Raw genomic sequence first — 26,960 nt, 5'->3', positions numbered from 1 at the left:
CCATGCCCTTTTCCCCTGGCCTGGCTGTCACCTCCAAGACAGTCAGCTCTGAGAGGAGGGCGAGGCTGGTCCTGCAGGGAGGGAAACAGGACTCCCCCGCTGAGGCGTGCAGCCAGACCCCCAGCCAGACCCCACAGCTGGCGGGGGCCTTCGCACAGAGACCCTTTCCACCTGACACCCACAAGACAAGGAGCCCTAGCTGACCAAGCTCCAGCCTGCGGGGCAGCTCTCCCTCCGCGTGCCACCCCCAGGTCACCTCATCCCGCAGGGCTGTCGCTCCCCTCCTGGCCTAGAACTTTGGGACAATGGACAGAATGCTTAAAACCAGGCCGTTCTGCCCCAATGGGGCCGGTGCCAGCCCAGCTCACAAAGAGCAGCGGGAGGCGTGGGCACCATGTCTGAGGGGTGAGTGGGGGCTGGAGTGAGTCCCCGGTGCCTCCCTGGGCCTTCAGTGGGAGAAGAGCTGGTGGGCTCAGGTGCCCCCCAGGGCCCCGGCCCACGACTACACAGCGACTCTCACCCGGCCTGTGGTGGGCCTGGCCCTTCCTGCGTCCCATGACCATTTGCTCCAGAAACAGGGCTCTGCTTTGGGGGAGGTTTCCTCACACACACCCCCTCCCTCCACTTCCCACCAGCCCTGCTGGATCAATGCAGCATCCCTGGGAAGGACCCTCACCCTGGGGGGCTCAAAAGGTCCCCTCCTGACCAGGAGTCCCTACCTAAGGCCCAGCCCATTGCTCCCCACAGTGGGGAGTGAATAAGTGACCCCCATCTCAAGCCTTATCCACAGGGCCCCTGCCCAGGCACCCTGTCAGCACCATCCCGTTCCCAAGAGGGCCCCCCACTTCATTGAGCTCCATTTTGGTGCCATTAGTGTCACATCTGGAATCTAGCGCCCCCGACCTCCGCCCCCACTGCTTGGAGGCGGGAGGCTCAGAGTGCCCATGGGGCGCACGTTGCCTCCCCCCAGGGCTTACCAGCGCCTGTGGGACTCCTCCCACGTGACCCTGCAAGGGCTGCTGGGCCAGGAGCCGCCCCTGCTCGAGGCCCTCCCGGACCGGGAGCGGCAGTCCTTCCAGTACAGGGTCTCCTCGCTCTACCTGCACTACCTGGGGCTGCTGCGCCGCTTCAACACCCTGTACGACCAGATCGTGCAGCCGCAGAAGAGGCGGCTGCTGCGGCGCCTGCTGGACGGCGTGGCGGGCCGCGTGCTGGAGCTCAAGGACGACCTGGTCCGCGCCGACCTGAGCGAGACGCACTGCCTGGACCGCGTGCTGCAGGACCTCACGCTCACGCCGGTGCGCCCGCGGGAGGGACGGCGGGCCCTGGGGAGCCGGAGCGCGGGCCCTCTGGACCTCGGGGTCCCCCTGGGTTGGGACCGTGCGAAGGAAGGAGGGTGGAGCACGCCAGGGACTGGGGTTGGGTTTCCTCGGGAGCTGAGCAGGAAGCAGGGCCGCCTGTTGGTCGGCTGGGGTGAACGGAGAGTCAGGATGGACCAGCACTGGAGGTCGGTAGGGAGAGGTCACCAGAAGGGGCTTCCTCCTCAAACCCTCCCCCACCCCCTCGCAGCAGCCGCATCACCCGGGAACCTGTTAGAAATGCAGAGTCCCGGTCCACAGTCCAGACCTTCTGGTGGTCTCTGGCTTTAGCAAGACCCGTTGGCGATCTGTTGGGTCTGGGAAGTTGGGATGGGAGCTTCAGCAGCAGCTCCAGGTTGCCCCGGGACCCTAACCCTAACCCGCTGCAGGCTGTATGGGGCTCTGTTGTGGGCTTGGGCAAAAAAAAACCAGAGTCTCCCAACCTCCCGACCTCGTCGCCTGGCAAGGGCCTTAAGCCTGTATTTTAAGAGCTTCCCACTGATTCTGAGGCACAGCCAGGCTTGGGGCACCGCCCTTTACCTGCCAAGTCCTCCAGAATTCACCTCTCCACACGGTGGGGCAAGAGAAGAGATCTTGGGGGGATCTGCCCCCCTAAGTCATGCATGCCCCGTCCTGGGACACTAGGATGGAGAAAGACAGGGCTGGTCTGCGTAAGAAGCTGAAATGACAATGCAGCTGCCAGACGGCTGGACTGATTCCTGACCTTCCCCCCCACATCACCCCAAAGGCAGACCTGGAGGTTCCAATTCCCAGATATTTCCTGCTGGAGCAGCCAAAAATTCTGAGGGAACGAAGGCTGATACTAGCAGAGATCCTGGCCAGAATGGAACCTGTGCTGTCCCAAGAGGTATGTGGGGGAGAGGCCCTCCCAGAACCCGTCTTCCAGAACCGAGAAGCCACCCTGCAGACACCCAGCCATGGGCCCACTTTGGTGCTTTGGGTGACCCCTGGCTGCCTTCAAGCAGGCTCCTGCGCCCCCAGCACCAAGATGGAAGTGTGCCCTGCGCGGGCCTCCCAGCTGCCTACCAGGAGGTGAGTCCTCCCTCATCTCCTGCTGCCCTGTCCCTGCTCTGCCAGAGCCACCCAGGGATGTCCCGGACCGAGGCCATAATCACACTGCAAAAGACCGAGCGAGCCAGGCAAGGCCGACTCCGCGCGGCCTTCATGCAGGAGATCCGCAGAGAGGAGGAGCGAGACCGGAGGGTGCTGGAGGAGGGACGCTTCAAGTTCAGTCAGGACTACGCAGCTATCATGATACAGAAGGTAACCCTTTGCACCAGGGGAGGTTATGGGAGAGTCACTGACTCCAGGAAGCCTGCCTGGGCCAGCAGTCAGTCACAGAGATGCAGGTGCTTTTGTTGTCTGGCCCCACATGGGGCACCTGAAATGGTCAATAAGCATGTGTCTCATTTACCTATTTATTCCCAAAAGCGTCTGAAGTGGGATGCCATAAAAACCCCAGAAACAGAAGGATCATTAATATGAAGGCAGAAAGATCCAGAATAAGGCAGTAGAATAGAGTAGACGATCATTCCAGAAACTCTCAACTGGGTTAAATCAAGTGTAAACATTGAGTCCTTACAACATATCCTGAGTCTCAGGGGCAGCTGAGGTCAAAGGATAAGTGATGAATTGCACTTGATAGCTGATGCGACCCCGGTGTGCGCAAGGTCTGTGCCCTCTGGGGTCACCCTTTACTTAACAAGGAAGCGACAGTCACACCCCGTCCTGACTCGCTGCAGAAAACCGAGCCCGGCCTACGGATTGCCCCCCCCCATCTATTTTCCTGGCCGTCACACCTCCCCTCTGCTCTGGGCAGCTATTTGGCACCTCTCAGCCTGGCTGTCCGCCCCCCTAAGTGTGGTCCTGGTCTCCCTGTCACTCCCTAAGGTGCTGCTAACACAGGTCCTGGCGAGGAGGGATCGGGTGCCAGGCCGGAGGGGTCCCTGCATCGGCAGCGTGTGCCCAGGCGCGCGGGTCCTGCCCTGTTGTGGGCACTCCTGCTCCGGGTGACCTGGGGCTGCCTTCCCGGCACCCCCTCCTCCCCGCCACCGCCTTCCCCGACCCTCCTGGCCACACCTTCCAGGCAGAGAGCGGCCCCTCTGTAGAGCTCAGCCCAGGCGCCCCATCCCGGCTGAGACGCAGTGGGGGACGGAGCCCATGTCTGCCCGCAGCTGTGGAAAGGCTACATGCAGCGCAAGCGCACGCAGCACGACCGGCAGGCGGAGATGGAGCTGATCGGCATGGTGAGCCCCTCCCGCCGGCCCCGGGCACAGGCTGGCCAGGGCGGGGTTCGTCCCCTCTCCGCCTGCACCCCTCCCCAGACGCCCTGTAGAGCCCTCGCTGCCCTGCCGGGCTGCCCTCCTCTCCGCCTGCCGGGGGCTTGAGCGGAAGGGGGCGAGCTGAGGCGGAGCCCCCCGTGACGGTCCCTCAGGGTTTGCTTGAGAAGGAGAGGAAAGGACCCGGAAGACCCCTCCCGGGCTCTTGGCCCCTCTGGGAGAACTGTAGGGGGATGACTGGGTCTGGACAGCCCCCTCACATCAATGTTTGGGAGCACGGGCTCCCCGCTTGCTCTGGATACCCCGCCTTCCTCCTCCACTGTGTCCAGAGAGGACGGCTGAGGGTGGGCTCCACGGAGGCTGCGTGTGCCCCGGGCGGGCGTGGGCAGCCCGGGGCGGGGTCCCTGGCCTCTCCCCGTCTCCTCTGCTCTCTGGGGGCTCTTCCTCAGCCGGTCTCCACTGAGAGGCCGTGCGGCTGAGGGGTCGTGATCGAGGGGGGACTTTGCAGTGGGCAGAGCCCCCAGAGAGGTTGGGGGCTCGGGCTGGGACGGACACCCGGGGCCGGGGCTTCAGAAGGCGGGCAGCCCAGGGGCCCGCCCGGGAGCGGGGCCCGGCAGCACCCCGGCAGCACACGTAGGCAGGGGGAGGCCGGGCTGGCCGTGGGGGCGCGGGGGCCCGGCCCACAGAGGCTGAGGAATGAGCTGGCCGCCCGGGCCCATCAGCAGTGTGAGCTCAGCGTTTTCAGTAATTGTCTCTGCGCAGAGTGATATTTAAAATACATTTGGGAGCCAATGAGGCGGGAAAGTGGCTGCGGGAGCGGCTGCCAACGCGGGCCGCCGGGCGGGGTGGGGGGTGCCGGGGCCGGAGGCTCGCAGGGGAGGGTGTGCCGGGGGGAGCAGGCGGGGGGGCCAGCCCCCATGCATCCAGCAAACTCATTATCAGAGTAATTTACACAGACGAGTTTCGGGGCGAACACAATTTCTCCTGATGCAGCCTCGCCCGGCGTTCCGCGCGGTGCGCCGGGGCTCGGCGTGTGGGGGCAGGTGTGCCGCCCGGGCCGGCCCCTCGCCCTCTCCCGATGCGCCGCCGCCCCCTTCCCAGCTCCCCTCGACCAGCCAGGAGCGCACGGACATCCTCTTCAAGGCCGACTTAGGGGAGGACGTCCGGAGGCTCCGGCAGGTGGAGAAGGAGCAGGAGTTCCAGACGGCCATCGCCAAGGCCTCCAGCTCTCTCAGGGAGACCGAGGGCCCGGACATGAAGGAGAGGCTGAAGGAGCAGATCCGGCAGTGGTTCATCGAGTGCCAGTCAGTGTCCCCGGCCTCTGCTGACCCATCCCCCGCCCCTTTTTCCCGCCCCAGCCCAGTGTCCCCCACACCTCTCCCGTCCTCTAGTCCAGGCTGGACCATTTCTCCAGCCAAGCCCAGCCCCCCAATGCGCAGCCAACACACTTGGCTTCAACCCAGGCCCCCCACCTACCCAACCATCTCCCCGTGTTCCAGAATGGAAGGGAAAATGCCAGAATAAGATGGGAATTGAATGCCCTGAGTGGTCTGTGCCTCCCGTCCCTCCCCTCTCTGGGCCTTTCCCAGCCTGCATCCTTCCGTCCGCCCATCCTGCCACCCATTTCCCTGCGTCCACCTGGGCGTCCACCCAGTTGCCCACCTCTCCCGCCACCCTCTGTCCACGTAGTGACCTTACCGGTCGGTTCCCTGATTATCCGCAAGAGTCTGTAGGTGGATCCTACGTGATCTTTGCAGACAAGACTCCAGAACAGGTACCCGGAGGCAGGGGCAGGAATGGTGGCGGGCGGAGTGAGGGGTAGAGTCCCGAGTGTGAGCTGGGGTCGGGGGTGGGCGTGTAACTTACAAGACAGCCTGGGGAGGGGTCACCCGTGCCGGAGGAGACAACTCGGGCCCAGAAAGGAAGTGCGCCCAGAAAGGAAGTGCGTCCTCCGAGACCACCGTGGCCCCCTCACCCCCAGGGGCTGGGAGAGCGACAGTGTTGAAGGGAACCCTCCTGTCCCTGGCACCCCTTTCTTCCTGCACTCCAGTGAGGTCTCTGGATTCTCAGCTCGTGGGCCCCAGCTTTGAACCTGGTCACCCCAGCCTCAGGCCTGGGCTCCCTTGCTCCCAGCCTACCCTCCTCTCTTCTAAAATGGCGTCCGTCTTTGGTCACAGGTGAAGATGGAACTGGAGGGGCAGGCCCAGGAGGGCAAAAAAAAGGCCCAAGAGAAAAACGCAGAGAAAGAAAAGGAGAAAAAAGGGAAGAGGAAGAAGCAGGAAAAGGCCAGGAGGGGGGTAAGGCGGCTGCTGGGCTGGGCACCAGGGAGGCGGGATGAAGTCCAGGGAGCTCTGAGGAGAGCCGGCCCAGGGCGTGGCGGGAGGTGAGGGCCCCTGTCAGAGGTCAGTGTTCTGTTCTGTTCTAGGAGGCAGACACGATGCTGAAAGTGCTGCCATCCAAATTTGTCCCCGTGATCAATGCTGGACACGAGGAGTACATGAGTAAGAGGGGGAAGCTGGACAAGACTTGGGGGGGACCCGCTCCTGGGGAACATGGGCATTTTCCATGATCACAAGAGGGTGTGGGGTGGAAGCTGAGAAGAGAATGCCAAGGAAGGGGTGTGGGGCACGGCTCCCTGGGGGCGCTAAGGGGCTTGGGTGTGCATCCTGCAGTCATGGACTTGGGACCAGCCTCTGCGTGTGGTCAGCAGCTGGGTGGGGAGAGGGCCAGCGGCCTAGGGCAGGTTCCTGGTGTGTGTACAGACTGATTGGGGGGCAGGGGACAGACAGACAGAGACACCGAGGCAGACAGACCAACACAGAGAGAAGTGGATTAGTCGGAGTCAGATTCCAGACTAGTGTGCGTGTGCTCATGCGTGTGTGTGTGCTCATGCGTGTGTGTGTGCGTGCGTGTGTGTGCATGTGTGCATGCACACCTGGGACTCTCACATCCATCTGTCCATCCGTCTCTCCACTGCTAGATCTGTGGAAGAACCGGGTAGAGGACATACACCCCAATCAGAATTTTGACTCCGAGATCCTTCGGCTGGAGAAGAGGAAGGAGGTGGAGCAGGAGATCCGGGTACAGGTGAGGAGCAGCCCCCTCAGGCCCTCTCCCCGCTGTCCTCCCTCCCTGTCTCCGCAGCCTCCTCTGCACTGTCTCCCTGTAAGTCTTCTTTCCATCTTGGACCCCCATCCTCTGCCTCCCAGTTTTCTCCCCAAATAGGACGGAGTAGGCGGGGCTCTGAGCTGGGGTCACGTTCACCCTCACCCTCGCCAGACCTTGAAGGGCTGGCCCCATGCATGTACCTGGGAGGTCAGGCCAGGTGACCCAGCAGCCCCGAGGAGGGCCTGGACTCTCCAGCTGGGGCAGGTACCGAGGCTGAGAGTCAGGCGGCTGCTCCGCCCCCAGGCTTTAGAGAGCAGATCTGGGGCTTGCACCGAAAGGCAGTGACTCCATCCTGGGCTTCTTCCCACATCGATGCCTGTTAACAGCAAGGCTGGCATGGGCAGGATGTGCAACGGGATGGAGTGTGCGCAGGTGCGGGGCTGGGGGCACAGACCAAGAGCCCCACAAATGCAGGAGGAGGGCCTGGGGGCCATCTGCACTGCCAGTGCTGGGCCCCCCCACCCCCACCTACGGCTCCTCTCCATGGCCTCTCCAGTCTCTAGTTGCCCCACACTCCCTGTTGTGCCCCCAGGTAGATGAGCTGATGCGTCAAGAACTGAAGAACCTGCGCCGGGTTGTAGACAAGGAGGAGGAAAGAACCTTGAAGGGCCCGAAGGCAAGATGAACGCTGGGCTGGGTGGGGGGTGGCATACTTGTGGGGGGACCAACAGCGGCCAGGGGTCCCCCTGGTGGTTCAAGGGTTAAGTCTCAGCGCTATCAAGCTATCAACAGCCACTGCGGCATGAGTTTGATCCCCGGCCAGGGAGCTGACCCACATGGTGCAGCAGACCTCTCCTGACTCCCCGCTGCTCCCCTCAGCAGTGGATTTCAGTAGATCCGCCTGTTCTGCTCCCCACTCTGTCTCTGGTGAATCCTCTCACCCCCGCACCTCTGGCCTGCACCCCAGTTCTTATATGCACGGATAAATAAAATTAAATCTTTGAAAAACAAACAAACGAACAAAAAAACCAGTGGCCCACGTGCTTGTTTCCAACCAGAACAAGATGGGGAAGAAAACTGGGAAGAAGAAGAAGGACAAAGACCTGACCTCAAACAGGTAGCTGACCCCCCTCACTGCGGGTGGTGGGACCAACACCCCAGTCCAGGACACATCGGACTTCTGGGACCAGTTCAGTTGCTGTGCGAGCTTGGGAAAGTCACTTAACCTCCCTGATTCCTGGTCCTCACTCCCCAAGGGCCTGCCCTGCTAAGCCCACAGAGAGCCGAGAGGATCACGTAAAAGCCTCAGAGATTGCTCTGACATGATGCGGAACAGGATGGGGGCGGAGTGCCATCCTCCGTGCTCCCCGCCCTCCTGGCTTTGCCTTAATCAGCCCTGTCCCTCCCCCAGCCCCCAGCATCTCCCCAGGCCTCTGGCTCCAGGGTTTTCAGAGGCTCCCTCTTTGGGCACCTCCCTGGCACAGCAGGGCCACCGGCACAGACGGGGCTGATTTCATCACCAGGCCCCCTCCCCGTAGGACGGACCCCTTAACTGTGGTTTCTGTCGTGGATGACAGATGACAGGCGGGGCTGCCAGTGACTGTGCAGGGGGTGTGAGGAGGCGCTCGGCCCACAGAGCGGCCCTGCCCTGGCCGTGGTCTGGGGCCACACCGTCTGTCTGGCCTTCGGGGTGACTACGGGTACTCTGACCATGGGGCATTGGCCCCTGTCCCCCTCCTCGTTCAGTCTCCTTCTCCCTTCATCCCTCGGGGCCTCTGCCAGGTCCCTGGAATCCCTGTTTGAGGAGCTCGTCAGCCAAGGCTTTCTGAAGAAGAGTGAGATGGTGCCCTTGAGCAGCTACCTTGGTGAGCGCCGGCCCGCCCCAGCCCGCCCTGGCCCGCCCCTGCAGCCGGCCTTCACCCCCTGAAGTGAACCTTCTCCTGCCTGCCCTGGGCTGGGGAGTGGGGTCCACTCACCAGGTGGCCGCCTGTCCTGCCAGGTGACTGCCTCTACCTTGGGACCACGCTGAGCCTAGCACACAAGCTGCCGATGCCGTCCCTGTTTGACACGCGGCAGAACGTGGCCTTGTATGCGGTCCTCCGGCTGGGTGAGAGGCCCTGGGGAGAGGAGCCAGCACGGCAGGTGCTCTCGGGAGCCCGGGCTCAGGGGAGGGTGGCCAAGGCGGGCCCGTGCGGCCTGGCCTGCGGTCCCCAGCGCCACTTGCCACGGGCCCTGCTGAGGCCACACCCGGAGTGAACCCCTGGCTCGGGCCCAAGTGGCATCCATGGTCTGTCCCTTCCCCGCCCTCTACACACACTCACGGGAGTCCAGCGTCTTTGTGAAGTCACTGGCCACGCATCCTTTAAGTCTACCCATTTGTGACCCAGGAGCGGAAACCACAGGCCGTCAGAGGAGGACAGGGCGCCGTCCCGACACCCCCACAGCTCTTGGGAGTGGGGTTGCTCAGCTATCCGAACTCCCTAGGCTGCCTCTTTGGGTGTGCAGCCTAGGGGGTTGCCCAGACCTTCGACTGGGGCTCGCCTCACACCCCATCTCCACCCCGGCCCCCTGTTGGCCCACCCCCTGCCTGTGGCCCGTTTCTTCTCAGGCTCCCCAGACATACACGCCATGGCTCCCCTCATCCGCTCCATCCTTCTGGTGGGCCCCTCTGGCATGGGGAAGAAGATGCTGGTTAAGGCCGTGTGCACAGAAACCGGTGCCAACCTGTTTGACCTGTCACCCAGCAACCTGCAGGACAAGTACCCTGGCAAGGCCGGGGTGCAGATGCTGGTGCACATGGTCTTCAAGGTCTGACCTGGGCATCTCCCACTCGCAGACGGCGCGTCAGAGCGGGGTGGTGGGCTCTGTCTCCCGGGCTCGCCCACCTGCCTGGGGCTTGGCTTAGGGGCTGGGCCGTCTCCCTCCCAGCCCTACTCTAGCCGTGGACGAGGCCCGGGTCCCCGGGTGGTGGGGGCGGAGCACGCAGAGATGAGGCCTCGCAGTAGCCCCCGCACGGGAGGGCAGGGCTCCCTTCCCCTGGGGTGTGATGGCCACGCAGGGGGCTTGCAGAGGCGGAGCCCTGAGGCGCGCTGATGCCCGAGGCCAGCCCTGGCCCTGGGCTGGGCCAGGTGGGGGGGTAGCCCTACAGTCTGACACTAGGTTTCCGCCCCTGGCCTGTCAGGTGGCTCGGCTGCTCCAGCCCTCTGTGATCTGGATTGGGAACGCGGAGAAGAATTTCTACAGGAGGGTCCCGAAGGAAGAGAAGGAGGTGAGGGGCGTGGGGAGCCCGGGCCAGTCAGGTCGCTGCCCCCCAGCCCCCCTCCCCCGTCGCCCCGTCTTCCTCCTGCCTTTTCTTCTCAAGGCAAGACTGAACCTCCCAGGGCCCACGGGGTGGGGGGCGTGTGAGTGTGGCGTGTGCTCTGAAAACCTGAGAAACCCGTGAAAGCCGCCGTGTCCCCAACGCCCTCCCTCCCCAGAGCAGATGGACCCAAAGCGAATCAAGAAGGACCTGACCAGGGCCGTGCGGCAGCTGGCTCCGGGCGACCGCGTGATGCTGATCGGGACCACCCAGCAGCCGCAGCTGGCCGAGATGAAGGGCTTGTGCCGGATGTACGAGCGCATCCTCTTCATGCCGCGGCCCGACTACGCCTCCCGCTATGGTGAGGCCCGGCCACGCGGGCACAGGTCAGAGGGTAGGGATGTCCCTCGCAGCTCCCCACTCCTCTCATCCCTCACTGCTGCTGCCAGCCCGCGCTTCCACGGCCGGGCATGCAGGAAGTGCTGCGTGATGGGCAGCCGGCGGCCTGGGTGCTGGCGGCTCTGTGGACGTTCAGACCTCAGTGGTGGGGGAGCTGGCTGCTCTCTAGAAGCACAAAGCTCAGCCCGGATGCAGGTGGAGGCACCCACAGCCGCTCCCTGCCCGTGGCTTCCCTGTGCCCACAGTGCTCTGGAAGCAGATGCTGGAGGCCCGGAAAGTCCAGGTGACCAAGAGCCTGGACATCAGCGCCCTGGCCAAGGTGTCTGATGGCTACACACCCGGGCACATTCACGAGGCCGTCCAGGCGGTGCTGACAGACCGGCGGCTGCTGCTCCTGAACAAACAGCCTCTTGCGGCCTCCGAGTTCCTGGGGCACCTGGTCAAGCAGGAGCCGGTGTACAGGGAGGAGGAGGAGTCCCTGAAGGTGAGGCTTCTGGGGGGGCAAGGGGGGGGTGGTGAGCCAGCACCAGCCAGAGGGGGGCCTCCCTCTGCCCCCACCAGAGTCCAGCTGGAAAGGGACCACAAGGGACAGGAAGGCGCGGGCTGGGGCCGTGGGCTCAGGCTGTGGGTAGGGCCACTCACAGGCTCCTCGAGGGTGGGGACCCCAAAGGGCCACCTGTGTGTCAGGAGCTGCGCCCACTCCCGCCCCTGGCTTTATGCCCACCTCTAGGGGTGGCACGATGGCTATGGGCTCACCAGAAAGAGGGTTCCCAGGGGAGGGAGCAGGGGGCACCCCAATTCTAGCTGAACCCCAAGAGAAAGACTGCAAGGACCTGCCCTAAGCCGGGAAGTGGTGAGTGGGGTTGGGAGGCAGGGCCCAGGCAGACCCCATGGGCCTCTGTCCTCCCCACCGCCCCAGGACTGGTACTTCAAGACCCCTCTGGGCAAGAAGAAGATGAAACTCAGCAGTGAGCAGGACACCGAGGACACCAAGCTAGCAAAAAAGAAAAAGTGACAGGGCGCCAGGTGGTGCCTGAGACCCTGGCACTGCCCTGTGGGCGGGGGGCCAGCGGGCAGAGGCATAAATGCCCAGATGGCTCGGGGTCTAGCTCTCGGCCTGTCTCCATACTTCCTGCCCCTGCCTGTGCCGGTGCCCCCTGGCACCCCCTCCCAGTCTCAGTGCCCAGAGGCCTGTCCTCTGACCCACCATCTTCATCTCCTGTCATTGCTGTGTCCTGCCCTCTGCCCTTAGGGATTTAAGGGAGAACAACAGGAAGAGGAGAAGAGAGGGGCGAGGGAGCGGGAGGGAGGCTTCCAGTGAGTGCAGGAAAAGGAGAGAATCTGGAGGTGAGCAGACCTGTCTCCGCTGTGGCCCCACTGTCCTGGGTGACCTTCCCTGCGCCTCCGCTTCCTCACCTGCAAAGCGGGCAGAGACTGGACCAGCCAACGGCTGTGGCCCTTCTCTGGGGTTTGGTAACCCTGCAGAAGTGTCTGGGGGGCCGGGGCTGGGCGGGCTTGGGGACCTGTGGGCCGTGCCTTCTCTGGAGCAGCTCCACTTGCACAAGCTCTGCGGCCTCCCTCTGCCCAGAGCCGCCCTGTGGGGCTGAATGGGATGCAGCGAAGGGCCTCTGTGGGCTCCCCTATTGGGGAGAGTAAAGCTGTGGGGACCACAGTTGGGGAACTCGGGGAGCTGGGGGCAGCCCTGCCACCTCCGGCTGGGAGCGTGGGTCCTCTGAGAAGCAGTGTGGGGCGTGTGTGTGAATCAAGGCCAGGGTGTGTTCCCTGGGCCACAAGGGCTGAAGACCAGACCAGGCGGCCCCCCCGGGGGGTCAGGCCAGCCCAGCCCAGAGCCCCGTGAGGCCCATGTTGGCTGAGGCCAGGGGCGGGGTTTTGAGTTTTTCTCTCTTTTTCCCTTTTACATCCCCAAATGCTAATGTGCCTAAATAGGCAGCCCTCCGCCCCCCATCCTCACTAGCTGAGACCCTCCCACTGAGGGAGATGCTCTGGGAGGCCCAGGGCCTGCGGGCGGGCGCTGTCACCTTGATTTATACCCAGATAAGGTCAGGCAGGTCCAGGAACCTGCAAAGAGTCTACAGTTGCCCCCAGACAAATACCCAGAAAGGGCGAGGGAGTTCAAGAGCTGGCACGCGGAGGGCCGGCGGAAGAAGGCATGGGTGATGGAGAGGGACCCTCCCCACCAGAAAGAGACCGTCAAGACGCAGGCTTTGCTGCGGGCAGCTCTCCAGCTCCCTACCAGCCTTGTAGCTGCTCCCTAATGAACTGTTGCTCACGTAATTTTGTGCCGGAGTGGAGCGCAGGGACAGCACCAGGGATGGGCCTGAGGGTACGTCCCGCTCTCCCGGGGCAGGAATCTCTCTACCCACGAACCCCTGGAGACAGGCGGAATGGGGTTCCTCTGCCGGGCGCCGCCTCTCTGAGGCTTGTGCCTGAGCTGCTGTTACACTCAGCACCGTGCCTGCTGGAGACCAGCCTCGGGAACCACACGGCCACCAGAGGAGCCTGAGGCTGCAGGCCCCGGCTGCCCAGCCTGCTCTGACTGTTTCCCTCCCCTGCCATGTCCCAGGCTGACACCAGGTCCCTCTTAACCCTGCTGTGCACGACTCTGGGCGAAGCTCAGGCTTGGAAGTTCGAGGTTCCCCTCATTCTTCCCTCCAGGCCCCTCCCTAACTCCCACTCCCAGCCTGAGGCCTCTCCCTGCCCTGACAGCTGGGGGCTATTTATGGCAGGGCCCGTGTGCTCCCGCCCCGCCCGCCCTGGCCTCCTCCGGGGCCCAGTGCCCTGAGCAGTCCTGAGCACGGCTTCTGTGACTCTCCCAGAAACTGGCCATGCCTGGGAGAAGGAGCTCCCCTCCGCGCCGGGGACCCCACCAGGGCTGCCTCCCCGCGGGCCCCGCCTGCTTGGTCTGGGGAGCTCGGTCCCAGCCGGCCCGGGGCCCCCCTCGGTCACCGCTGCTGTGCCGCGACATGGCCCTGCAGAACGCCCTGTACACCGGGGACCTGGCGAGGCTGCGGGAGCTCTTCCCCCCGCACAGCACGGCCCACCTGCTGCTGGAGAGCCGGGCTGCCGAGCCTCGCTGGAGCAGCCGCCACCCAGGTGAGGGCGCGGGGAGGAGGAGCGCCCGGGCAGGGGGAGCAGGCTCTTACGGAACAGAAGCTGTCCTGGCTGTTGCTCTGGCCCTGGAGCTGGCCTCAGCCTTGGCCCTGGAGGGAAGTCATGTGGAGCCCAGAATAGCTCCGCTGAACTGCGCGGCGGGTCAGACAGTCTAGGGACAGAGACCCCCCCACCCCCGTGTCTGTCGGGGTGTCCTCCTTGCGCTCCTTCTCTCTGCCTTTGGCGCCTAGCTCTCCCTGCCCCAGCACCCCCCAGTGCTTACACTCTGTCCTCATGAGCTGGTCCCCAGAAGAGTGCAGGGGGCAGGGAGAGCCCCGCGATGACAGACACAACACCCTCTGTGCCAGGCTGGTGGAGCGGCCCAGCGGCGGGTCCCCTGAGCGCCCGGAGTCTGGCCCGCGCCCCATCGCCACCCGCACGGCCTCGGGAGCTGCCCTGGCCTTCTGGCAGGCGGTGCTGGCTGGGGACGGGGCCTCTGTCTCCCGCTTACTCGCCGACTCCAGCACGGGCCTGGCTCCGGATTCCGTCTTTGACACCAGCGACCCAGAGCAGTGGAGGGATTTCCGATTCAACATCCGCGCTCTGAGTATGGGCCGGGGCACCGGGGGGAACACGGGGGCCTGAGTGGGAGAGGGGAGGCTGGGGACGGAGCTCTGGGCTCCCTCTTTCCGGCCGCTGCCCACTGCCCTCATTTTCTGGGAATGCCTCGCCTCCAGCTAGGGCCTGAGCCCATGTTCCTCTCGCCCTAGGACTCTGGTCTCTGACATATCAAGAGGAGCTGACCACCCCACTGCATGTGGCTGCCAGCCGGGGCCACACAGAGGTCCTGCAGCTGCTACTGAGACGGCGGGCCCAGCCCGACAGCGCCCCTGGGGGCCACACTGCCCTGCATGAGGCCTGTGCAGGGGGCCACGTGGCCTGTGTCCGTGTGCTGCTGGCAGCGGGAGCAGACCCCAACATCCCTGACCAGGATGGGAAACGCCCCTTGCATCTGTGCCGGGGGCCTGGCACCCTTGAGTGAGTGGCACCCCTACACCATTCCATTTTTAGGGGAGACCAAGAGAGGACCTTGGGGGTTAGGGGTGCATATCAGGAGGTGGCAGGCCTGGGGGGCTGGTCTGGAGGAGCTAGGGCTGGGTGGGGGGTCAGGATGAGATTACTCCCCAAAGCATCAACCAACCACTGGCCCTTTGGGGCTTGGGACACCTCCGCCCCGGGGCAGGGCGGGGGCACTCAGGCAACGACCTGGCTGCACACTGAAGGTGTCTGTAGCCATGCAGGGAGGTGTGTGAAGGCTTGATATCTTCTGAGCTTTTCCTGGCATGGTGCTAAATGAGTGTAACAGCAGCTCAGGCACAAACCTCAGAGAGCAGATTGTCCAAGAAGAGACGGCCCGTAAAAGACCCTGGTCCCCAATTTGGGCCATCGTGGTCCCCACGGGCAGGGCAGGCTTCTCAACCTGACAGGACTGGCCTTTCCACACTGGCAGGTTACAGTGTTGTGTAACCATCGCCTGAACCTTTATCATCTTGCAAAACAGAAACTGGCCCCACTGAACACCAACTCCCAAGCCTTCTTCCCTCAGTCCCTGGCACTGCCATTTGTTCTGTCCCTGACTTTGATAAGGTAGGCACCACATAAACATGGAATCACACCGTATTTCTTTGTAGTGACGGGCTTATTTCACTCAGCACTGGCAGGGGCACCCTCAGGTAGCGGCTCAGGGGCTGAGCCCAATGAGCCAAACTCACAGGAAACAGATGGATAGACCCACACATGGCAATGTGTTCCTTCTGGTGGGAAAGTTCCTTTGCTGTGACCCGAGTAACTACACCCTACGTGGAGGACACCTTGGAGAACGAGTCCTCACTTAAAACATTTTGATGAGCGTGGAATCTGGCAAAGACCATGGCGCATGTCTAAAGTGACGACATGCAATGGAGCCCCTCTCCAGCGGCGCACCAGGCTCGCTGCACATCTGCCCAGAGCAGCCCGAGCCTCTGACCTTGGCTTCCCTTCCATGGGCCTCCTCCCTCCTGCTAGCCCAGCAGCCTGGGCTTAGCCACGTGGGTTAAAGTGGGGGCTACACCTGCTAGAAAGATAGCACGAGGGGCCTCCCTGGTGGTGCAAGGGGTTAAGTCTCAGTGCCATGAAGCTATCAGCAGCCACTGCAGCACGAGTTCCATCCCTGGCCGGGGAGCCGACCCACATGGCGCAGCAGACCTCTCCTGTCTCCCCGCTGCTCCCCTCAGCAGTGTATTTCAGTGGATCCGCCTGGTCTGATCCCCACTCTGTCTCTGGGGAGTCCTCTCACCCCCGACTCCCTGCACCTCTGGCCTGCACCCCAGCTCTTGTATGCATAAATAAATAAAATAAATCTTTAAAAAGAAAAAAGAAAGACAGCACAGGGCCCGTACATGATTTAAAATGCTCCTGTCATCCTACCAAAAACAAAAAGCAGGTGGATTTTTTTTCCATTGTGTAAAATATACAGACTGTAAAAGCGACCATCCCAACCATTTCCAGGAGCACGGGTTAGGCACCAAGGACATTCACAGTGTTGTGTAACCACCATCGCCTGAACCTTTATCATCTTGCAAAACAGAAACTGGCCCCACTGAACACCAACTCCCAAGCCTTCTTCCCTCAGTCCCTGGCACTGCCATTCGTTCTGTCCCTATGACTTTGATAAGGTAGGCACCACATAAACATGGAATCACACCGTATTTCTTTTTAGTGACGGGCTTATTTCACTCAGCATATCGTCATCCTCAGGGTTCACTCAGTGAGAAGCATGTCAGAATTTCCTTCCTCTTCAGGTGTTAATAATATTCTATTGCATGTTGCTGCCACATTTGGTTTATCCACCCATTATTTCGTGGATGCTTACAGTGCTCCCACATTGGGCTGCTGTGAGCACTGTTGCGATGCACGTGGTGTTCAGCCACCTGTGAAACGGGTGAAATTAATTTTAATAATATATTCTATTTAACACAATAGATCAGAAACGTTAGCGTGGCAACATGTAACTGATAGAAAAAATTAACGAGGTATTTTACATTCTCCTTTTGCACCAAAATCGGTGTGTATTGCACACCACAGCACTTCTCAGTAAGCACAAGCCTGATGGACATGCACATGGCCCCTGGCCACGCCCGGCGGTGATCATTCCTTTTCTAGAGGAAATAAATGTTTCTAAACATCTAGTCTTAAGAGAAGTGGGCAGGGTGGTCTAATGACCCCTCCCTTATCCCACCTGCACCTGCTCCCAAGCCGGACGCGGCCAGGGCGAGCTCCTGCAGACAGCTTTGCAGGTCCTTGTCCTATGCCGCCTGCAGCTACCTCACCAGGTCCCCAGGGAAGGAGTGTTCCCCATTCCACGGATGTGAAAACTTGAATTTTGGTGCGCATATCCTTATAGGCAGGGGCGACCTACTGGAAGCTTAGAGCAAATCTGAACAATTTTGGTTTTGATGTTTCTCCCGCTGCCCCCACTTCTGTTCATGCCCATGGCCAGGTCCCTGCCCCCTTCCCCTCCAGTGCCTGCATGCAGAGGCCCCAGCTGCCCTGCTGCCCCGAGGCCCAGTTCCTCCTCTGTGACCTCAGTTTCCTCACCTGCCTTGCCCTGGGAATGCCGAGAGTGAATGCCCGAGAGCACGGAAGGCCTGTCCTAACAGCGCTCACAGCTGCTCGTGGCTGGTAGTCCCAGTGAGGGTGTCGGCCCTGTTGATCCTGCGCAGAGTCCCCGGGATGACTGGCACACAGAACGGAGGGCGAGAGACAGCAGGCCGGAGTCAGTCACGGCTCACCATTGCTCTGATCGGAGCAGCAAGGAGGCAGGGGTGCACCTGTTTTCTCCCCGCTGCTGTCTTGCCCTCACTAGGTGTACAGAGCTGCTCCTGAGGTTTGGGGCCAGCGTGGATGGTCGGTCTGAGGAGGAGGAAGAGACGCCCCTGCACGTGGCCGCCCGGCTTGGCCATGTGGAACTGGCAGAACTACTTCTACGACGGGGGGCCTGCCCCAATGCCCAGGATGCCGAAGGCTGGACCCCGCTGCTGGCTGCCTGTGATGTCCTCTGCCCGTCCCCGGCCACCGCCAAAGCCACCACCGCCCGCTGCCTCCAGCTGTGCCACCTGCTGCTCGCAGCCGGAGCCGACGCCGACCACGCCGACCGGGACAAGCGGCGGCCCCTGCACTTGGCCTGTCGCCGTGGCCACGCGGCGGTCGTGGAACTGCTCCTGGCCTGTGGGGTCAGTGCCAACGCCATGGACTATGGGGGACACACCCCCCTGCACTGTGCTTTGCAGGGCCCGGCGGCAGCCCTGGCCCAGACCCCGGAGCGCGTGGTGCAGGCTCTGCTCAACCACGGCGCCGTCCGAGTCTGGCCCGGGGCCCTCCCCAAGGTACGGGGCTGGGGACGGAGGGAGGGCCGGGCTGTGCTCCCGCTTGCGCTGGACGTGGCCACGCTTGGCGCTGGGGCAGTTCCTGCTCTCATTTGACAAGTGGAGCCTGAGTGGGGCAAGCGAGCGCACACCAGCTTGGAAGGGTGTGTGTGTGCACGTGGGGGGGTGTGCACAAGTGTGCAAGTGTGAAGAAGGTGACCCAAGGGGAGAGGTCAGATTATAAAGGTCTGGAAAGACAGGAGGTGCAAGGGCTGAAGGGGCAGCAAGGAGTATTCTCATCAGGGGGGCCAGCTCGTGAAAGGGGTGCTAGGGAGCCCCACCGGGCAGCGGGTCCCACTCAGGGAGATGCTCAGGGCACAGGGGCAGCTCCCCAAGGGTAGAGCCATGAGCCCCGTCCCAAGGTTCCAGGTCTCCTGACCTGCTCGCGGGTGTGGTTCTGGTTTGGTCAGGACACGCGTCACCCAGGCCAGGAGCCGTTCCGACACCGGAGAAAACCCCTTTGACCGTCAACTTCCCACCTGCCTTACTTTACATTCACTTCCCCAGAGTGGGTTCACCTTGAGGCCTGTGCTATGGGGCCCTGGTGGGGGGCCTGTCCCGTGCTGTGTTTTGGAGAAGCCATGATGTCGGGGGAGCTCAGGACCTGGTTGGGGTCCCATGCTCTCCGAGAAGCTGGGTCGGGACTGATGCGGCCGTGGGCAGGACCCCTGCCCCACTCCAGGCTGGTGCCCCTGGCCCTGGCCAGCCCTGGCTTCCTGCCTCGCCCCTTCACTCACAAACCTAGAAGCATCTGTCTAGATTCCTAAGCAAGACCAAATAATTAAACAGCCCGAGAGTTCGGCAGATTGGTCTCCCCTTTGGGAAAATACAAGAAAATCAACAATTAACACTAATTAATCTCCTATTAACACCAGATAATTAGGAGACGAGCAATTCCCTGTAATCTGACGGCGGCTCTGACAGCTAATGATTTCCCTGTCAGGGAGGGGTGGGAGGAGGCAGCGGAACAGCACACGGGTTTTCTGGGGCCCCGCTGCCGGCCCCCGCTCTGCCCTGCCTCGGGGACCCAGGGGGCTGGCACAGCAGGGCACCCCGCCCGTCCTCGCACCCAGGCGCCACGTCCCAGGTGGTCAGTACACACAGAAAGGAGTCGGCCTCCGCCTCCCTCCTCTGCAGCTGCTCGGGCCTGGCTGGGGCGCCTGTCCCAGGGTGGGGGGCGCCTCCCGGCAAGGGGCCCCACAGCCCAGCCGCTCCTGCAGCTAGCTCCCCAGGACCTCCGTCTGGACTGGGTGCTTGCGAGGACCTCGGCTCTGGCTTGGGTGCCGTTCATGTGACCACAGGCAAGTCCCTGGGATTCTCTGAACCGAGAGGACTGCCCGTGACATGGCACCATCCCGTGACGAGCAGCGGGCAGTCGTGGGCGCAAGCACAGCAGGCTCCTCTACAACCTGTCCCTCAGTCTTCCTGGCCACCTCTGAGTAGGGGGTGACTCATCGTGCAGACTCCTGAGCCAGGTGCTCGGCCTGTGTGGCCCCCGGCAAGTCGCTTCCCTCCAGCCGGCTCCTCACCTGTGAGACAGGGACGCAACGGGAGGCCCGCTCCCGAGGGCTCCTGGGAGACCAGGCTTGATCACAGGATTGAGTTAGCGCTGGCGGCCTGGTGGGGTGGCTCTGAAGTTAAATAATGTGTGCGGAAGCTCGTGGACAGCTGTTGGGCACCACCCCAATGTCGGGAATCCAAGGGGAGTGCCATGCAGGAGGGCTCCTGGGGGGACGGGCGTGGGCTGGGCAGGCTTGGAGAGAAAGGAGGCAGCATCTGGGCAGGGCTCAGCAGAGTGGCCCCAAAAGCCCGTCTCCCTGGCACAGGGTTCTCTCCTTTTAAAAGTTGGCTCAGAACAGACGGGTGACGTCGTCTGTTGTGACCAGGCCAGTCATTGCGTCGTCTTCAGTCCCGACAGCGGGTGGGGGTCACTCTGGTGACCACCGCCCAGATGCGGGGTAAGAGGCAGAGGGCCTTGGGCTCAAGTTCCTCATGTGTAAAATAGGGGAAGAGGGAGAGAGGGCTTCCTCCTGGGCCCCAGGCCTGGACCAGACTTCCACCTGCTTCCATTACCCAGCAGTTCCCGGCACAGGCAACACTCCCCACCTACCAGTAACAGGATCTCTCTCCCTATAGGCAGGAGGATGAGGAAGGCAGCCTGGGAGATGGCACCATTCTCAGATTTTACAAAGGGCCTGTGGCCACTGCCTATAGCTTGAGATACAGCAAGAGATGGAGTGGATGAAGCATGGGTCTGCTGGGAGCTATTACTTGCAGCCATGGGGGTGGGTGGACTATGTGTGTCCAGCTGCCTCTCTGGTCACAGGACAGATCCCCCTCAGGCTGCCCCCTTCCTCAGGCATGGCTCACCACTCACCGTATCCTGCCACCTCCCTTCTGGACCACCCGTCTCGGACAGTACCCTCTCCAGCCACGCTTAGGCCTGAGTCTACTGCTTTTGCTTAAGAGCAGCAGATCTGCAAGGGGTCTCTTCCCTCTGAAAGAGAAGCTCCCAGCTGACCAGGATCTGACTGTCTCCTCATTGCCAGGTCCCCAGTGCTCCCCCGTAGTGGAGCTCAGCAAATGTTTGTTGAGCAAAGAAATGAAAGAATGAACCTGTTTCCAACTTGATCCCCTTCCATCCAAGAAAATCCTGCAGGAACCTTGAAGAGGCAGATGGTAGAGATAGTGTTGGAGGCTGGAAATTCGAAACCCAGCTGTCAGCAGGATTGGGTCTGCCTGGCAGTGCGGAAGGACTCAGCTTCAGGCGAGTCCGGCAGTCCTTGGCTTGCGGGCACATCCCTCAACCTCAGCCTCCACTTCCTCACTGTGCATCTGTCTCACTGTTTTCTTGTAAGGACACCGCCATGTTGGATTAGGACCCTCCCTAATGACCTCATTTAACTTGATCACCTCAGCAAACACCCTGTTTCTAAACAGGTCACATCATAGGAACTCAGGTTAGGATTTCATTGTGGGGGATTCAGTTCAACTCCCAATATCCATCTGTCCTATTGCTGTCCTGTCATGCTTTGTGGACCGACCAAGGGACTCATCCTGTGGGGTGACTCGAGACACTCTGACTGGGGCTGCCTCCTCCAGGTGCTGGAGCGCTGGTGCAACTCCCCGAGGACCATTGAGGTCCTGATGAACACGTACAGCATCGTGCGGCTACCCGAGGAGGCCAGGGCTCTGGTGCCTGCCGAGACACTGCAGGTCAGAGTCTAGGACCCTGAACACACAACCACTTGCTCAGCCATCCCTGAGATGCCCACCTCCTGAAAGGTCTGCCCACCATAGGATTCCCCCCTCTCAGGACCTCAGAATTACCCAGAGCCCTGCTCATGTCCCTGGAGGAGAAAACTCAGTGACCACCCAAACCCAACATGTAAGAGGCTCCTGCAGACACCCACTGGCTTCCTGCCTTTAGGAGGAGTGGGTGCCACTTATCCAAGGCTGCCTCACTGACCCCCTCCTTCTGCCCCCAGAAGCACCACCATTTCTACTCCTCCCTCTTCGCCTTGGTGAGACGGCCCCGGTCACTGCAGCACCTGAGCCGCTGTGCACTGCGCGCTCACCTGGATACCTGCCTGCCCCACGCCCTGCCCCGCCTGCCGCTCCCGCCCCGCCTGCTCCGCTACCTGCAGCTGGAGTTTGAGGACGTGCTGTACTAGGTGAGTCCTGGGTTCTGTGGGACCATCCCAGCCAGCTGGGGATGGGGCATGGGGAGGAGGCAAGGGAAGAGTTGGTGGCAGGGCCCTGGTCAGACTCCAAGCCTCTCCTTCCAGATGCCCACTGCTTTTGGGGAGAGCCTGAAAGCAGACGCCCCAGAGGGTTCCGGCCTGCTTCTCCCAGCACCCTGACCCAGGGCTGAGTTGAACGCACTCACGTCGAGGTGGACCTCTCAGCACACCCCCTCCACATAGCTGCGGACGCCTCCATCCCCACCTGGGAGAGGTGGACAGGCTGTACAGCCAGGTGATGTTTGAGGGCAAGAGCTGGGACTCATGGGAATCAACACACTGTGCTGGGGGTCACCTGAGCTATACAACCCTATCCATGCATTAAAAGCCTCCAGCCCATGCCGCTGGTACTCTCCTTCCTCTGCGCTGGCTCCCTCTTGGGAGACTCAACATGGGCCAACTTCAGGGTCCCTGGTTGTGCCCCCAGCGCCGGCTGCATCCACCAGCTGCTGGGGGCTCCCTGGCAGACCTGCCCCTTTTGCCTGTGACTTGGCCACGAGGTCAGAGTGGCAGCAGAGGGAGCTGCAGGACAGCCAGCTAGAGGATGGGCCCGCGGAGAGGCTTGGGGGGTGCCAGGCACCGTGGAATGATGTGCTGCAGGCAGTGGGGCAGGACAGCAAGGCAGCTTGGGGTCGGGAGGTGAGGTAAGGGGCAGGAAAGCCAAACAGAAGGTGGGCGCACCTGTTACGGGTATGTGGAGGAGGAACCCTGGTTCAGGGGAGAGTGAAAGACCCAGGTTCAAAAAAACCCAAACCCCAACGCAAACCAACTCGCCCTACGGCCTGTCCAGTGGGGCGGGAGTGCAGGCCGCCGCGCACCTGGCTGTCTCTGGCCCTGGCCCTGTGTCTCTCCTCCTGTCTCTTAGCTTCCCCGCAGCTGAGCCTCGCGCCCCATCCCTGGCTTCCAGCCCCAGCTCGGCCATTAGCTGCCGGAACAGAAGTCTCTCCCCGCTCTGCGCTCAGGTTTCCACATCTGCAGAACAAGAGAAGGGAGAGCCCCGAGGGTCTCTGCAGTGTTAGCGTTTTCAGAACCCGCGGGAAGCCCCAGCAGCCAGGAGCCCGCAGGCAACACGAGGGGGGCGTGACGCGGCGGGTGGTGGAGCTGACAGAGGGTCGTAGAGCGAACGGCCAAACGCACTGTCGTCCGCAAGGGTCGCGGGACAGATGTTCCAGGACACTGGAGTGCGCATGCGCGAGAGCTCACGCCTTTCCCGCCAACAGTTGGGCGCATGTTGGTGAGGGGCGAGGCTAGCGGGGCTTCAGGGCCGGGTGGGGCCTGGAGGGCGTGGGGGGCGGGCCTGGGTGGTGTGGGCGGGGCCTGAGTGGTGTGGGTGGGGCCTGGGTGGTGTGGGGCGGGGCCTGGTGGTGTGGGTGGGGCCTGAGTGGCGTGGGTGGGGCCTGGGTGATGTGGGGCGGGGCCTGGTGGTGTGGGCGGGGCCTGGGTGAAGGGGCGGGGCCTGGGTGAAGGGGGCGGGGCCTGGGTGCGGGCACGAGTCGGCGGTGACGCGATGCCGCTGGAGCGCGCTGTCGAGGCGGCCGTTGAGGAGACGAGGCGCGGGGCGAGGTGAGCGGCCCGTTCCCGCCTGGCCCGCGGGCCTGGGGCTCCCATGGCGGGCCTGGGGCTCCCGGGGCGGGCGGCGCTGCGGGAGGGCCCCTGGGCGAGGGCGACCCCAGAACGGCGGGCGCCCCTGCCCCTCCCAGGCCCCGCGGCTTCCCGGCTCCGAGGCGCGGGCGGGCCTGGCTGGGCCTCCCGGGCCTGGGCCTGGCGTTCCTTTGCGCCCCGCGGGCCGAAGTCCCGGGCGCTGCCCGCGTGCGGGGGCGTGGCCCCTGCCCGGGCCTCCCCGCGGGCCCTCCCGGGCGGCCCGGGCCTGGGTGGCTCCCTCGGGGCCCCGGGCGCTCGGCCGGGCCGGAAGGGCCTGGAGGGCGGTGGGCGCGGGCCGTGGCGCGGCGCGGGGTGTCCTTGCCCCGGCCCCGGCCCCGGCCCCGGCCGCCGGCGCCCGCCCGCGGGCCCCCGGGAGCTGCGGGGCGGGGGCGGGGGAGGCCCGTGGCCCGCCCACGTCGCCCGGCCGGGGCTCCCCGACACGCGGGGGGGGAGCCCGGAGCCCGCGAGGAGCCGTGGGCGGTGTCCTTGCGCGGCCGAGCGGGCCGGGCCGGGGAAGGCGTCGCCCGGGCGCCTCGCCGGGGGTCCCGGGGTCCCCCTGGAGGGGCGCGAAGAGGCGCCGTGCGAGGCGCTGCGCAGGGCCCCCGGCGGGCGCGGCGGGACGCGGGCTGGGCCGGACAGCCCGGACAGCCCGAGCTCGCCGGCCGGGCGCCGCCTCCCGGCCTCCTGGCGGCGCGTCCCGCGGGCCCGCGCCGCTCCCGGTAATTGCTTTCCGTAATGTGTTTGCTCCAAACCAATTTCACGCCTCCGTGAGGACCCCGCCCCGCGCTCGAGGCGCGGACCTGCCCGCGCCGCGCCACCGCGGGCCACGCGCGCGCACACGCCGCCGGCGCGCGGGATCGCCGCGGACCCGGGCCGGGGCCGGCGCGGCCTGAGGACCTCCCGGCCGGCCCGCGGGCCCCGCGCCCCCGCCGCCCCTTCCCGGGCTCGCCGGCCGGGCCCTCGGCGCGTCTGCGGGGCCCACGCCAGGGGGCGCTGCGGCTCCCGCGCTTCTCGCGCACAGACGCGTGGCGCGCGGCCGCCACCAGAGGGCGCTCGCGGACAGCGCCCGCCGCGGCCCGCCCGCGTGGGCCCTCCCGCCAGCCCGCGAGGCGGAGGTTGACTTTGACTTTGGAATACTTCGTTCCTGGCATTCTCGGAACGGGCTTCCAGCCCACGAAGGGGAAGCCACATGATGGCGTCCGCTAGACGCACACGCAGAGCGTCGATTGAAAACAAAACTACTCTGCAGGAGAATTTCCCCAGTGGGTGTAGCGAGCGTGGGACAAGTCAGAGCCTGTGGACAATTCAAGAAGCACCTGTGAACCTCACTTTGGATAATGGTGGGAGCCGTTTAGCTACAGTGTTGGGGGTTCAGTGGAACAACAGTTTGGTAAAGAAAGGAGTCAGCCTTCCTTATGCAGATTGGAGAGCGACAGCTTCTGTCCTTGGTACTGATGGGCGAGTAAGAAGCAGATTTGGGGACTTCCATCCTTGGCCGCTCAGCTCTGCTTTGTCCATTTAGTGCAAGAACACATTTTTGACAGGCGTTTCCTCTTATTCATTAGATCCTCGCACCTGCACCTGCTTTTTGACCAGGCTAGAGAATAACCTGGAGAAGTTCAATCAAAGATGGTTTAAGGTCACCTGACCCAGTGAAGCGTCAGAACAGGAAGTTAACTACAGGCCTTCTAACTCCAGCCAATGCTTTTTTTCCATTTACCTTGCAGCCTAAGTTCCACGGTCCATGGAAGGGCAGGGAGAGGAAATGGGTCACTTCACTGTGTGTTTGAGGACTTTTATCCTAGTTGAGCTACAGAATGTCAAGCACTATGCATAAGTCACCCTTCATGACTCCAGCATGGCAAGTTAACAGATTAAAGGTATAAACGAATTATAAAATAGCAGTATCTAATAAATATACCCTCAACCAGGGCAAAACAAAGTCCCTGGGGTCTCACTTGCTGCTTTCAGAGTTGGTGGCCCACTGGGATTTGTTGGCAACAAGCTTTAAGCCTGTACTCTGTGTTAGCTTGAGCAGAGAATTCCACCTTACTGAGTATGGTTCTGGGCTATAAACTTTTGACTTGAGCTGGGTGACATACATCTTCAAGATCAGGGGGTCTTTTCCCCTGGAGTCCTTGACAATACCTGATCCATTCCGTCCCATCAGAGAGAGACAGGCTTATTAAAGTCACCTTTTGCAGGAGGGGATGTTGAGAGGGAAGTGTTTCAACATACAGCCTTTGTGCTTTTGGAATTTTGTATTATGTGACTTTATTATCTATGAAAAAATGAATGTAATTTTTAAAATGCCTCTTCTTTCATGCCTTATTTGATTGGTGCTGTTACTATTTGTAGTTTTAACTTCAGTGATTGTAGCTCAGAGGTCCTTCAGTTTTATCAGTTGAGTTTATTGGCCTGATTGAGTTTACGTGAATTAACTCAATAAGTCTCCACTCTGTATCCAAACACTGTAAGCTATCAAACACTGTAAGCCATCAAACCAGCTGGCCTCTTTTTTAAGTAAAAAACATTTTTGAAGTCTGGTCTTTCACATTGGTACTGTGAAGTTCTTGGTTAATTTAACAAAGGGTTATTCTGGGGGGAAAAAAAAAGAATCCTCAGAAGGATGCGCAAGAATTACCTTAGTACTTTAGTATTTGGGGGAGGGGGGTGTCCCAGACCTAAGTTGAGGCACCTCTTTTTCTTCAGGTGATGTCTTTCCACTAGATTCATCTTTTTGAAGTTTAACTGAGTTTAATGTAGAACCCCAGATAGATCAGGACTGCAGAGAAGTCACGCTCTTGTCTCTTCACCTTGCTCGTGAATCGTCGATCAAGTATAACTTAGTAACGCTCCCTTCTTGGGTCCTGCTCTTCTCTCACGCTGGCGACCGTGTCTTGCAGGGCGCTGAGTTTCAATACATCAGTCTGGCGTTAGCAGTGTTCGTTAGGCTAGCTAGTGCAGACTCATGAGCAGCGACACTGAACAAATATCCCTGAGGCCCAGGGCTCCCTCTTGCCCTGCTCTGTCTTGGCTCAGGAGCAGTGAGACTCTGTGGCGGAGGTTTTCCTCCTCACCTGAGCTGAAGCGCTTCCCCTAACCGAACTGCATGTCTGCTTGACTAGCTGCCTCTCCCTGAATCCAGCTCCCACCTGAATAACCACTTCCCGGTGACCAGGTGACCTGCACTTTAGCTGATCAGACTCCAGGCTCCTGAAGCTCGGTCGCTCTCACCCTGCTGGCTTGCCTATCTGCAGTCTTTTGTGGCTGCTGACCTGAGGCTTCTATCAAGTGAAAGTGCCCGTGACTTTTGCCTCCAGATTGACAGCTGTGCTGCTGGGAGCCAGGAGGAGGGGGAGGGTAAAAGGCGCCACCATTTCTGCGCCTGAGAATGGGGGAGGTGAGCAGAGTCATCCGCAATTAGCGGATAATTAGCGCGGCTGACCCTTGGGGCTCATCAGTGCTCCGGGGCCAGCCCCCAGCAATCAGCCAGGGCAGGTCGAGAGTGTCAGGCCCGGGAATGAATAGGGCTCATC

The 26,960-nt window shown here is 62.1% G+C and overlaps 2 protein-coding genes across 2 annotated transcripts; both read left to right on the top strand.

Moving 5' to 3' along the window:
- Positions 1–391: 391 nt before the first annotated feature.
- IQCA1L (IQ motif containing with AAA domain 1 like) lies at positions 392–11,951 on the top strand. Its single transcript, XM_037515878.2, has 19 exons — positions 392–405; positions 971–1,298; positions 2,107–2,226; positions 2,457–2,642; positions 3,554–3,625; positions 4,760–4,962; positions 5,348–5,432; positions 5,836–5,955; positions 6,084–6,159; positions 6,639–6,745; positions 7,359–7,442; positions 7,825–7,883; positions 8,549–8,631; positions 8,766–8,873; positions 9,375–9,574; positions 9,948–10,034; positions 10,248–10,425; positions 10,709–10,947; positions 11,383–11,951. Exons 1-19 carry the CDS (start codon positions 395–397, stop codon positions 11,476–11,478), a joined length of 2,442 nt encoding a protein of 813 aa, XP_037371775.1. The 5' UTR covers positions 392–394; the 3' UTR covers positions 11,479–11,951.
- A 1,358-nt stretch (positions 11,952–13,309) lies between these two features.
- On the top strand, positions 13,310–22,107 carry ASB10 (ankyrin repeat and SOCS box containing 10). Its single transcript, XM_037515840.1, has 6 exons — positions 13,310–13,577; positions 14,345–14,612; positions 17,479–17,998; positions 21,140–21,253; positions 21,526–21,711; positions 21,826–22,107. The coding sequence occupies exons 1-5, from the start codon at positions 13,310–13,312 to the stop codon at positions 21,709–21,711; spliced, it is 1,356 nt and encodes a 451-aa protein (XP_037371737.1). The 3' UTR covers positions 21,826–22,107.
- The last annotated feature ends 4,853 nt before the right edge of the window (positions 22,108–26,960 follow it).

This window comes from Talpa occidentalis, unplaced genomic scaffold (assembly GCF_014898055.3).
Source record: "Talpa occidentalis isolate TD23 unplaced genomic scaffold, MPIMG_talOcc4v2.1, whole genome shotgun sequence".
Lineage (NCBI taxonomy): Eukaryota > Metazoa > Chordata > Mammalia > Eulipotyphla > Talpidae > Talpa > Talpa occidentalis.
The sequence above is the reverse complement of the archived record's forward strand: the minus strand, read 5'-3'. Positions and strand labels throughout refer to the sequence as shown.

Coding starts and splice junctions, on each gene's coding strand:
- IQCA1L (XM_037515878.2), top strand. Junction 1,299..2,106: donor AGGACCTCACGCTCACGCCG/GTGCGCCCGCGG, acceptor ATCACCCCAAAG/GCAGACCTGGAGGTTCCAAT. Junction 7,884..8,548: donor AAAGACCTGACCTCAAACAG/GTAGCTGACCCC, acceptor GGCCTCTGCCAG/GTCCCTGGAATCCCTGTTTG.
- ASB10 (XM_037515840.1), top strand. CDS start 13,310: ATGCCTGGGAGAAGGAGCTCCCCTCCGCGCCGGGGACCCCACCAGGGC. Junction 13,578..14,344: donor CTGGAGCAGCCGCCACCCAG/GTGAGGGCGCGG, acceptor CTCTCGCCCTAG/GACTCTGGTCTCTGACATAT. Junction 21,254..21,525: donor TGCCTGCCGAGACACTGCAG/GTCAGAGTCTAG, acceptor TTCTGCCCCCAG/AAGCACCACCATTTCTACTC.